Source organism: Diaphorina citri, unplaced genomic scaffold (assembly GCF_000475195.1).
Source record: "Diaphorina citri unplaced genomic scaffold, Diaci psyllid genome assembly version 1.1 scaffold1168, whole genome shotgun sequence".
Lineage (NCBI taxonomy): Eukaryota > Metazoa > Arthropoda > Insecta > Hemiptera > Psyllidae > Diaphorina > Diaphorina citri.
In genome coordinates this window covers 8,920-21,713 of record NW_007378597.1, presented here as the reverse complement: position 1 = coordinate 21,713, position 12,794 = coordinate 8,920, and the positions used below count along the sequence as shown (strand labels likewise).

At 37.2% G+C, this 12,794-nt stretch overlaps 1 protein-coding gene across 1 annotated transcript; it reads left to right on the top strand.

The window, feature by feature from the left end:
- Positions 1 to 690: 690 nt before the first annotated feature.
- LOC103514555 (protein bicaudal D) lies at positions 691 to 11,959 on the top strand. The gene is made up of 10 exons (XM_008479453.3): positions 691 to 1,055; positions 2,662 to 2,802; positions 3,300 to 3,524; positions 4,522 to 4,659; positions 8,544 to 8,667; positions 8,961 to 9,121; positions 9,899 to 10,077; positions 10,172 to 10,191; positions 10,566 to 10,820; positions 11,227 to 11,959. The coding sequence occupies exons 1-10, from the start codon at positions 849 to 851 to the stop codon at positions 11,496 to 11,498; spliced, it is 1,722 nt and encodes a 573-aa protein (XP_008477675.1). The 5' UTR covers positions 691 to 848; the 3' UTR covers positions 11,499 to 11,959.
- Positions 11,960 to 12,794: the final 835 nt, after the last annotated feature.

Here is a 12,794-nt window from a genome sequence, read left to right as displayed (position 1 = left end):
TTTTACTCTGGGCTTAATACCTAGGTACTTACTTGTTTAGTAGTTCCATATACATCGACTACAGCATAAAGGGGTTTGTCTTTGTACGGGATGTTTTTTGAGCACGGGCCCTGATCTTCACCATTGATGAGAAAGTGCATCTCGGCACTGTGCTGTTCCCGAGGTATGTACACAACACCTAGCGGGGGAAGAAGAGGAAGCATTTAATTCACACTAGGTATACATAATGTGGAAATTGTGGAACCCACAATTAGAGCAGTGATTAGTGTTATTATAGGGTTAGGTTAAACACAAAAAGGAGCTTTTCTTTTCCACGGACGTGACTTCTGCATAATTACCAAATAAATAATAATTGTGAAAGAGGAAAAATTACCTCTTCTCTCTCTCTTTTTTTTTTCCTCTCTCTCCCTCTCAATTCCTTTTATCTTTTGATCCCTCTCTCTTCTTTCTCCACACATACTGTATTATTTTATTAAGAATCAGGTAGCGCCTGTAAACCTGGAAATAGGAAGAGGGTAGCATTAATAAATATTAAATAGAAAGGCAAGGGATGAAAATCTGATACAACTTTAGCAGGTATTTTTATGGGTTCAATTTTTTTTTTTTTTTTTTTTTTTTTTTTTTTTTTTTGTAGGTCAGCTGTTAGCTTTCACCTAAATACCCATTACCTATGTATCATTTCTCTGTTACAGACAGTCCATAACACCCTCCACGCTAATGAAACTTCAACAAAACAAATGAGCCCTCCATAAATACCCCCCACTAGATTAGGTTTACATAATTTTTATTTAAAACTAAACTTTAAAGAGATCTAAACTATCTACCCCAAGTCCAAAAAGTCCTCTAACATGGATCCGAAAGACGACCTTATCGAGAAGCTCAAACAAGAGGCATCCCGATTGCAAGCCTTGCTTGACGAAGCTATCGGTGAGAATGAACAAAGTGGAAAGATTGGGCTGTCACTACTGCAGGAAAAGGCAGAGCTTGAAAAGCGAGTGGAAGAGTTGGAAATTTTGTACGAGAATTCCAAGCAAGACTTGGACATCACACAGCAGGTAGGTGTTTAAGTGTCGCTGATGGAAATAGTTGGACTGGTTTGTGATCTGTGGTGTTTCAAGTCCAATTCAGGTCATGAAAATGTCATTAGGATATTGCATTACTTGCTTAGACTACTTAGAAGATAATTTTTTTTTTTTTTTTTTTTTTTTTTTTGTGATTTTTGGCTCTCCTGAACAAACAGTTAAGATGTCAAAAAATTATGAGAGAAGACCCCCCCAATATTATAGGTACCTAAGAAACACAGCTAAGCATAATTTAATAGGATAAGGAAAGTTATGTGATGTTCACACCAGATTTTTAGACATTTTTTGAAAAGATTTAAAAAAAGGTATGCAAGTTGACCCCTCCCCCAGTAAAAAGTATAAATATTCATTGTTTTCCCCCTCCCCTTTTAACACTCAAATATTGGTCCTTGTACTTACCAATCCTGCTTCCTACTTCTGTCGGTAACATGTGTGTCTTGGAGTTCTCGGGTCTCAGCATGTGTCGTGGTATTGACCCTCGGGGAGTTTTTACATTGTATTCATCACCTGTGAATGAGGACATTGAGAAATTAAATTTTCAAGTTATACCCAGAGGACAAGCATTGTGCAACATAGGTACTATTGTTGATTCTGATCAGCAAATGGACATAGTGATTTATTTATAAATCTATTCTTCTACTATTGGTAAAAAAAAAGCATGTTAAACCAGGTCAGAATGAATTACCAAAGTTAAGTAAACAACATTGCAGATGGTTCATATCTGGCTGGGTGACCATGTGGGCAATTCTATGCTGAATCCTATGCTGCTGGCTTTCACATTACATTATTTCAAGGCACATTTTTTTTTTTTTTTTTTTTTTTGTATATGTACATGCCTATTAAGGAACAGAAAAGTGTGGACAAAAAATTTCTGCCTCAGCTTGGATTCAAACTCACCAACTCCAGGTTGAGAGTCAATAACTTCTCGGCCACTGAAGTTACGAAGAAATCTTACCTAGAAAATACTGTGGTCCAACATTCTGCTTTCCCGAGCTAAACTGAATTGTACTAAACCCCTCCTGCGAATCGAACGAAACATTATTCTGCTGTTTGGATATGGCAAATATCCATGATGATTGACTAGCATTGTTGTATCCGAGAGTATTCAGATCAGGGAGAGCATACTGTGGTAATGATCCAGAGTACATTGCTGGATCTACTTGTGTTAGACCTAGGAGGACAAGAAAGAACAAAATAAAATGGGTAGGTACCTATGGGTTTAGGCATAAGTACTGAAGAAAAATAATATAGCAGCTTTATTTTATTGTTTTAAACTCAGATTTTTTTTCTATTAGTAAATGAGAAAGTACCTATATTACAATCCCCGGGGCGGATTTTATCCTGATGGGATAATGTTCGTTCTTGAAACGGCTGGCTTTCTCCTATCCTGTCTTCCTTCTCTCTTTGATTTTGGGACAATAGTTTTTTTTTTTTTTTTTTTTTTTTTAGAATAATTTCCATTTACTCTACTGTAAAAAAAATGGTTAATTTATTTCAAAAAATTTTTAACTACCTACAGTAAAGGACATTGCACCTTGTTTGTATTGATGATTGTGCTTTCTTGTCCTCCATTCCACAGGCTCTGAGCTCATTCAAGACGAGTCACAATTTATCGACCAAAACGGGAATTGAACAAGAAGAGAGTCTCCTGTCGGAATCTGCGGCCCGAGAAACCTCCCTGAACTCTGTGATAGTTGAGTTGGAACTCGACCAAAAACAGGTGGGTAACCTATAGCTGTATTTTATTATTGGACTTTTTTTTTAATTCAACCAAGGAGATATGAATTTTCAACTCCTACTCCCTGACTGCCAAAGCATATTCCACTGTGATGACCCACAGAAACTCATGTATTAAAACATCCCCTTACATGAGAGAGAGACTCTTTGATTCTTGATTGATTGATTGATTAACAAATCAACGGGTAAAACCCATGATTTATGGAATTTCTTCATAAAAAAATAGCAAAATTTCACTCAGAGGTCCTCTTTCAGGTAAACATTGAAAATACCTAAGTGGCCTGTGGAAGCAAGTGTGGACGTCCTAAGCAGAATCTCTTTGGTTGAAGAAAAAATAAATAATAATAATAATTGGCCATTGTTGCTCCACTAGACTGGCCAATACTGATTATGTTCCCAAATTCTATTCTATTCTATTTTTCTTCTATTCTATTCTATGTCTCTTCAATTATATTCTACCTATTCTATTTCTATTTTCAGCTCCGTCAAGAGCTGGACCGTGTGACACTCGAGCGGGACCGAACCCAGGCGGAAATAGCCGAGCTCAAACTTCTCAAGGAACAAAGCGATTCGGAAAAGATCGCCCTGAGGAAAGAACTGAAAGAGTTAAAATCTGACGAGGCTCGTCTGACCAATGAATATAGCGAGCTGGAAGAAGAAAATGTGAACCTACAGAAACACGTGTCCATGCTCAAATCCAGCCAGGTATGAGAACTTTCCTTTAGAATGAACTGGATTATTTTAGGCTTAGCAAAATTCCTTTAGGATTAGTAGTTCTAGTATTTTTCGTAGTTCGTAGTTGCGTAAGCCTAGTATTTTTCGAAGTACATTTCGGTATTGACTTTTTTTCTTTTTGATTAAATTACTACTGGGATTTAATCTTTTTATAATTGTTTATTAGAATTAAGATTCTCTGTATTAAATGCATCATACATTATTTGCCAATAAAGATATTACAATTAGATAATTAGATATTACTTACTTTTCTTTAGAATTGGCTGAATTTCTTTTACAAATAGTTTAAAATTTGTATTAACTAAATCCCTTTAGGATTAGATACCTAAGCTCCTTCAGGATTAGCTAAATTCCTTTGATATTAGCGAAATTTCCTCAATGTTCTGACTAGCTGAATTCCTTCAGGATTGGCTAAATTATTTTAGGATTAGCGAAATTTCTTTAGGATTAGCTAGGCTCTCAACTTCACAAATAATATATTTTATTATTGATTTAGATTTTTTTTTAATACTTTTTTCAGTTTTTTAGATTGCCTATTTATTTATTAAGATATCTCAATCTCAGCTCCCATGGCGTAGTGGTCACTGCGCTCGCCTTGCACGCGGGAGACCCGGGTTCGATTCCCGGTGGGGTCAAGAAATTTGTATCATGCAAATGATTGATATCGTGACTGGCTGTTGCGGGACCCACTCAGCCTCGTGAGGAAAATAAGTAGCTATGTAATATGTATAATGCGCATAGCGACCGGTGCCAGCATGGTAGGTAAACATTGGATTTTAGGATTATTGAGATATTGGGAAAATCCTACAATGCTGCAGTGAGCACGAAAGTTGTGACATAATAACACAAACTGCATTTACATTTACATTTACATTAAGATATCTCAATGTAGGAGTGTTTTAATGAATTTGCATAAAAAAACTTCACCTCCATTTTCATTTTGCGTTCTATTTCTTCTTCATTCTAGGTCGAATTTGAAAGTATCAAGCATGAAATACGTCGCCTGACAGAAGACAACATGGAGTTACAAAGTCAAGTGGAAGGATTATCCAAGTTGAAGAAATTGGCTGAGAAACAGTTAGAAAGCGCGCTGGATTCATTACAGGTAAGAAGATACACATGCTACATTTACTTAAATGGGGTGTAAGTTACAAAATTTCTGTATTTTTAGTTCAGATTCACGAGTTGTCACCGTATGACGTCATGCGCAGAACGAACTCAAAATCGTACACTAATTGACACCCCCCTGAAGGCCAAGAAGATTAACATTCTCCTTTCAAAACCCCAAAAAAAAAAAAAAAAAAAAAAAAAAAATCATCAGAAACAAATTACAGTGTTCAGTAGTATTGAAAAAAAGAAGAAAAAACTAAAAAGGGCTAGATGAAATCATGAAAATTATAGGTATCAGAAGGTACTAGGTATCAAAAATTATACTTACCTAACCTCATATATCCTGACCAACCTCGTTCATTCTTCTCTATCTCAATCATAAATATTTCTCCCGGAAGAATGGGTTTTTCACTGAACACGAGTGCATTTGCAAAACTTGATCTACGATGTGCTACAGAATTTTCATCGAGCAGAATAATATTATCTCCATGCAGTGACGGGTGAAACTTGCTAATTATCTTGGAAACATTTGAATTTTTACGTTCTACTTGTGTGTTTCTTTCATTGTCAGTGACACTCAGATCGTCTAAGAATTCTTCCATCTCTTCGTCCTCAGGATTTGATGATGTTAACTGTATGTCAAAATTTTCACTGGACATTTGGAAAGCAACTGAAGTGTGGACTTCTCACAAACCTCTTGGAGCAGAAATTCACACAGAAAGGTTAAAAATGTTACATAAAATATTTATCTAGTTAATTTTCACTCTAAAGTGTGCAAGTCTCTGAAGAAAACTGACTTACTAAGTTCATTTACTAATAACAATTAAATTAGACTACTTCACACACCCAGAACTGTTACTGTGTATTGATATCTCGACAATAGATCAAATTAAAACAGGGTAGGTACTTCCTACGAGATAATAAGTTTAAAAAAGCAATTCTAAACAGTCTCTACTTGGGTAGTATACTTCAATACTATATAAACAGGTAAAAAGGCAATTTTAAAGAAAAAATGCACTTCAAATTGTCACTTTCACATAGGGTAGGTACTTGAGATTCCTTGATCCTTTGCTGTTGTAGGTTGTACTGATTGTGAAATACTGATACTGTCAGTCTGAATGTAGGTGTACAAGTTTTACCTGGTTTACAAGCGTAATTCAAGCTGAATTGTTCACTAAAATATCACCTTTTTGCAACTTAAAAATGAAATAAAATCTTGAAAAACTGTGAAAAACCAGGCAAAAAGTTGGAAAAGCGGAAAAACGAAATTTGAAAATCTGGGATTTTTTTGTTTTGATCAGCTGTTTTTTGTTTTGATTTTTCTCCAAGTTCGAACTTCAAGGACATCGGCAGTTGCTATGGAAACAAAGGTCATTTCGCACGATGAGCATTTGGGAGTGGAAGAAAAACTCGAAAAATAAACGATTTTAAAATCAATAGTAAATTGTTTTAAGATGGAAAAGTTTCTTCCTTTAAATCAAATTTTTACTTGAACAGCAGAAAATAAAAAAAAGTCATGAAAATCCAGAGAAATTACAAATCAAAATCTAGCAAAAACAACTCTTGTGGACGCACCGCACCTTCTTTTTTCGAAAGTGCACAGAGAAATTTCTTATCAGCTGATAAGGATAGCACAGAGATAAGATAAAATCGTGGCCCACTTCCCATCGGTGACATCGGTCTCAAAAAATCAAAAGAAAGGAAAAAACACAAAACATGAAAAATGATTGAACAAATTAATTATTTTCCATTAATTTAATTTAAATTAAACGTCCTTTCTTTGTATTTTAATGTGTTTTCGTTCTAAATTGTTTGTTTTACGTCATCTAATTCGTCCCTCTTAGTTCTTAAATCGAAGCCCTGTCAAATGGATTGGAACACTTCATGTTCAGGTAAAGAGAAAGGGTGCTAGACACCTTAGGTAGTTAGTCTGATCAGGAGGAAAAAATGTACAGAATCCTTGACATTAAGAACTCAGCAAGATGTGAAATCAAGTCACAATACTCTTGTCGTATCTTCACTTCAAATGATAGAAAAAAACTCAGTTAAACACCTATGATGTAAGTTACCTATGTGTTGGAAGTTGGATTTGGTATTACCCTTGGTAGGTAGGTAGGTAGGTAGGTAGGACTTCCCTACATACATAACTATATATTATATCAAGTATGTGTTAGATGTGATATTCATCTGGGTACTTTTAAATTAATTCCTCATTGATTGTATGAGTATGAGTTGTGTCCTGTAGGTTCTATGATCAATAAAGGAAAGTCCAAGAACACTTCTTCTTCAGGTGCCGTCTCCGTTTTGGAGGTTGGCTAACATCATGGTTATCATGACTTTAGAGACTGCGGCTCTAAACAGTTTGGCTGTTGATATGTGTAAACCATTCTCTCAGATTTTTTAACCACAAGATTAGTCTCCTTCCCACTGACCTTTTTTCCTACAATTTTCCCCTGGATTATAAGGTGTAGGATTTCGTATTTTGGTCCTCTCATAATGTGTCCAAGATATTGTAATTTCCTTTTGGTACTTGTGCAGAAGTCATGTCAGTGGAATATTGCTACCAAAGGAACTGGCACAAACGAGCAGTGACCAGTGTTATTATAGATTATAACAAATTAAAGGTCTTTTTACCAGGAATACGAAAATGGTGGTGCAAATTTTGTCCAGAAAACCATAAAGCCAAAAAACCAAAAAAACTGAGCTCATTGAGAGGCTGACGAAAAACGCAGACCCCGTCTGTACACGGGAAATGGAAATGAAAAAGAAGGAGAAGAAGAAAACTGAGATCAGTCTTTTGGATAGTCTAGTAGCCTTTTAAGCGCTAGGTCGCGGGTTCGATTCCCGCCCGGGGCGAACTTTATCCTAAACAGATAATGTTCGTTCTCGGAACGGCTTTCTTGATTTCGGGACGATAAGACCTCCGTTGTTTACAGTTCCCTCTATCAAACCTCTTGAAAAAAAAACAGCCAAACAAAAACCAAATAATAATGATAAAAATCTGGTGTAAACATCACACGACTTTCCTTATCCTATTGAATATCAATGCTTATTTGAGTATTATTTTACCCTAACTTTTACCATATCTCTAACCGTTTAGTTGGTATAGCTGAAAACCGCCAAAAAAACGGTAGAAATCCGTCCAAAAGCGGTCAAAATACCACCAAGCGCAACACCTATCTCAACTAAACGTTTTCTGTTGCATCCTTGTCACATTTGTGAACTACATACCAAATTTCAAGTCTCTAGCTCATACCGTTCCCGAGATATTGTTAAACTAGACCGAAAACCGCCAAAAAGCGGTAAAATTCCGCCAACCAATGCACCGATATTAACCAAGTTTCGTGTCGCATCCTTGTCACATTTTACAGCTACATACCAAATTTCAAGTCTCTAGCTCTTACCGTTCGCGAGATATTTTATTTACAGACAGACAGACACACACACATTGGATTTAGGCTCTAGGGACCTCAAAACGTGTTTTGGCACTAAAAACTGACCATCAAAAATTTGACCCGATTACATTTCTTTCCTTCCTATAGGATAAGGAAAGTAAAAACGAGTCTTTTGTATTGTGCTATTACGTTCGGTGGGTATTGCTTTTTTTCCATTCACTTTTTCGCGGACCTTGAACAGCGAAATTTACAAACTTTAAAGGGACTTGTCAGTCCTGTCCTAGTAGGATAAACAAGGTAGAATAGAATAGAATAGACCTTGTTTATCCTGCTCGAATGAGACTAAAAAGTCCCTTTACCCCAGCAGTCTAAACAAGGTCTCGTATATTTGATGGGTTTAACATGGTACAATACATAATTAATACAGTAGACCTTGCTTAATTATAAAAAAAGGTATATTCTATTCTATTTGTTTATTATACAGGGTGAACGGGAAGCGAAGTACGCTCTGAAGAAAGAATTGGACAGTCGAGTCACGAGTGACACCATGTATAATCTAAGCAGCCTGGCGCTTAGTATAGGAGATGCTATGACCTCAGATGACCAAGGTAAGAAGAATTTGGAACTTGATTTGCCAGCCTAGTTAGCTTGGTTGGTACCGCCTCTGCCTTGTAAGCGCTAGGCCGAAGGTTCGATTCCCGCCCGATTCGGACTCTATCTTGGACGGATAAGGTTCGTGCTCGGAACGGCTGACTTTCTCCTATCCTGTCCTCCTTCTCTCTTCGATTTCGGGACGATAAGACCTTAGCAGTTATATTTCCCACTATCAAACCCTTTAAAAAAATCAGATTAATTTACGAAATAAATTTTAATTTTTAAAAATAAAATTCAAATTTTTCAGAAAGTGACGGCGACGGTGAAGAAAATCCCGACCTGCGACGTTTCGAAGACAACATGCATCTGAACAACAAGGACCCCAATGGCCACAACAGTCGACCCGTGGACCTATTCAGTGAAATACATTTGAACGAGCTCAAGAAACTCGAAAAACAGCTTGAACAGGTGAGTCACATTTTGCGACTAATGTAAAACTAATCTAAATATGAACCTGCCAGCCTAGTTAGCTTGATTGGTAGCGCGTCTGCCTTTTAAGCGCTAGGCCGCGGGTTTCCCTCCTGGGGTGGATTTTATGGAGCAGTTGCAAATGGGTAAAAATTATAAATAAATGGTCGATTCCTATGTAAAAATCCAAATTTGAGGTCAAAACTCCATTCCATACCTCGGCTGGGATCGAACCCACGCCCTCCTGATTACCAGGCGAGCGTCTTGACCACTACGCCACCGAGGCAGGTAATACTCCGAAATCCCTCAAATAGCTAATACTCTGAAAATCCTTCGAATATTTTTTTTTTATTCATCCTCAAAAATCTCTCAATATTTGCTTGGATAAATAACCCTCTTAAATCCCCTCAATTATTGCTCTTCAATACCCTCTTTTTAATATGGATGGGTACTTCACACATTGCTTCAAAAATTCCGCAAATAATATTCGTATTAGTCCTGTCTGTGCCTTTTAGTCTCAATTACCAATTATGTAGTCCTAAAAAGACGGAAAAAATCCTAATGGGGATAATGTTCGTTCTCGGAACGGCTGGCTTTCTCCTATCCTGTCTTCCTTCTCTCTTCGATTTCGGGACGATAAGACCTTAGCAGTTACAGTTCCCTCTATCAAACCTATTGAAAAAAAAAATCGTAACTGTCCTTCAAAATTATGGCAATATGAACATTGAATAAGGTATATTCTATTCTATTATATTCTATATCTTTTCATTATTTCAGCTCCTCAAAACAGAACAGCGCGCTCTCGAGTTACAAAGTGATGTCAAACTTCTGGGAGAACTGGCAGGCCAAGCGTCCGAATCTCTGGGCACAGCTCAGATAGATTTGGCTACTGTATCCGATGAACTAGCCCAGCTATATCATCATTTGTGTACTGTGAACGGAGTCATTCCTTCCAGGTAAAGGCTCAATCAAATCCAAAAATTTATATATATAGTTAGATAAACCTCATTCAAGGCTTATCAGATTAAGCGTCTGAATCTCTGGGCACAGCTCAGATAGATTTGGCTACTGTATCCGATGAACTAGCCCAGCTATATCATCATTTGTGTACGGTCAACGGAGTTATTCCTTCCAGGTAAACCTTTTATTCAACATGAAATTGAAATAATTATTCAGAAATAATCATTTAATCAAAAATCTTCAATGAATAAAATAAAATTATGTTAAATAATTTTATATCACAATTTATGTTTGAAAGAGGTTCAAAGTCAGGGTAAAACTTGGTACGGGGGTTGGTCCAGTGGTAACGCGCTTGCTTGCCATGCAGAAGGTCCCGGGTTCGAATCCCACCATCGACAAAAATTTGTACCCGTTTTTCGATTGCAAATTGCCCATTCTTTTTTTTTTTTTTTTTTTTTTTTTTTTTTTTTTTCCTCCTTCCCAGACATCGTTCCAGCGACCAACGAAGAAATCCAAGAATACCAAGAGCAGATCATCAAGCTCAAATCCCTCCTGAGTACCAAACGCGAGCAAATAGCCACCCTTCGCACCGTCCTCAAGTCGAACAAAAACACGGCTGAAGTGGCCCTGAACAACCTTAAGTCCAAGTACGATACGGAGAAGTCTATCGTGTCGGAAACCATGCTCAAGCTTAGAAATGAGCTGGCCATGCTCAAGGAAGATGCTGCCACCTTCTCGAGTGAGTATTATTATAAGTTGGGAGAAAAAAATCCCACAAAATCCCGAATTTGTCGCAAAAAAATCCCTCAAATACAACTAAAAAACTAAAGTAACTTCCAACTTTTAATCACTGATTTATTGTATTGTAAAAAATTCCTCGAACATAACAAAAATCCCTAATTTATTACAAACAAACAAAAATCCTCAAAAATCCCTTGAAATCCCTAATTTTGTTGCAAAGAAATCCCTCCCTCTCTATAGCTCAAATATGGCTATTACCGTGCCGAGAAAATCCCTCAAAATAACTTTTCTTCTTTCTGCCAAAGAAATCCCTCTCTTTTAGCCTATAGCTCAAATATGGCTATTGCTATTATTGTGCTAAAAAAAAAAAATCCCTAAAAAAAATCCCTCGTTTTTCTCCCCAGGTCTGCGTGCCATGTTCGCGGCACGCTGCGAAGAGTACGTCACGCAGGTAGACGAACTGTCACGCGCTCTCGCGGAGGCGGAAGACGAAAAGAAAACGCTGAACCAGCTGTTGCGACTCGCCGTCACGCAGAAGCTGACGCTGACGCAACGCATTGAAGAGTTTGAGATGGATCGGGAAATGGGCCGCGCAGGAGCGGGCCCTACGGCCGGCGCTCGGCCGCTGGTAGGCCACCGGCCTTTGCGGCCGAAAACGACGTATAACAAGAAGTAAAGTGAGTTGAAACTTTTAAGTTGTAGTAAAATAAGGGAAAAAAAACTTCGTTTCGTTCCCGAAAGTTTCTCGGAAGGAAATGCACCTACGCTTGACTGGTAAACAGGAGAGCGTTTTCAACAGGAGGACGTGGGTTCAATTCTGGGCGAGGTATAATTTTGTTTCGATTATTATTGTTACACGCCTACACGCCTCAGAAATTCTCACAGAAGACGCAAATTTTATCCTCGGAGATCGTTTGAAAATTTGACCACAGTAATAGTAGAAACCTACTGCTGGACTAGAGGGGCTGTAAAGTCTTATTTGAGCAGTATAAATAAGCACTTTTTAGCTAAATCCCCTCAAGGGATGAGCTTTTTTTTTACTTTTTTCATTATGGTGTCTCATTTCTCTTTATTGCCAATGTTCCTGATCGCAATCGAGTTGTTCTCACGACGGTGAGTGCACCTGCACCCCCACAACCAGCTCACAAAAAATCTTATTTATTTTCCGCCCCGCCGGGAATCGAACCCCCATCTCCTTTTGCTAGGCTAGTGTGATTATTTCCCCACTAAAGGTTTTGTAATTGTCATTATATTTATTTAAATAATTCAAAATTATTTACTCCCTGTATGTGTCCGTTGTACTTTTTTTAAACACCCTGTCTTTATTTTTTATTGTTTAATGTTTAATTTAATCTGGCAACTTTTTATTATTTTTAAACAAAATGAGTGATCCATTTATGATAATATTTATCATAATTATTATACTATACATATTTATGTTTTTAAGTTAGTGTTTTAATTTAAAAAAAAGTGTTTATTCAGGGTGTTCATTTAAAGATAAAATGAGAATGGTAGCAGCTTTTTTTAACATCCTGTATTTGTCCGTTATCAAAATTTTCCTTATTCTTAATTGAAAAATTCTGAATTACACCCAGAAAAAAGTTAATGGAAAAAGTTGATTTTTTAAATTATTAATTCGATTTGATGTACAGACATAGGTATTATTTTTAATTTCTAAATTCTGTACTAAAGTGATTGAAATAAAGTAGGTACCTATTTTAATTTTTAATCCGAGATAGGAACTGTAACTGCTAGGGTCTTATCGTCCCGAAATCGAAGAGAGAAGGAAGACAGGATAGGAGGAAAGCCAGCCGTTGCGAGAACGAAGATTATCCCCCAGGATAAAATCCCGCCCCGGGCGGGAATCGAACCCGCGGCCTAGCGCTTACAAGGCAGACGCGCCACCAACCAAGCTAACTAGGCTGGCTACGTAGGCATTGGTTGAAATTAAAATCTAACCAGTCAGAAATTA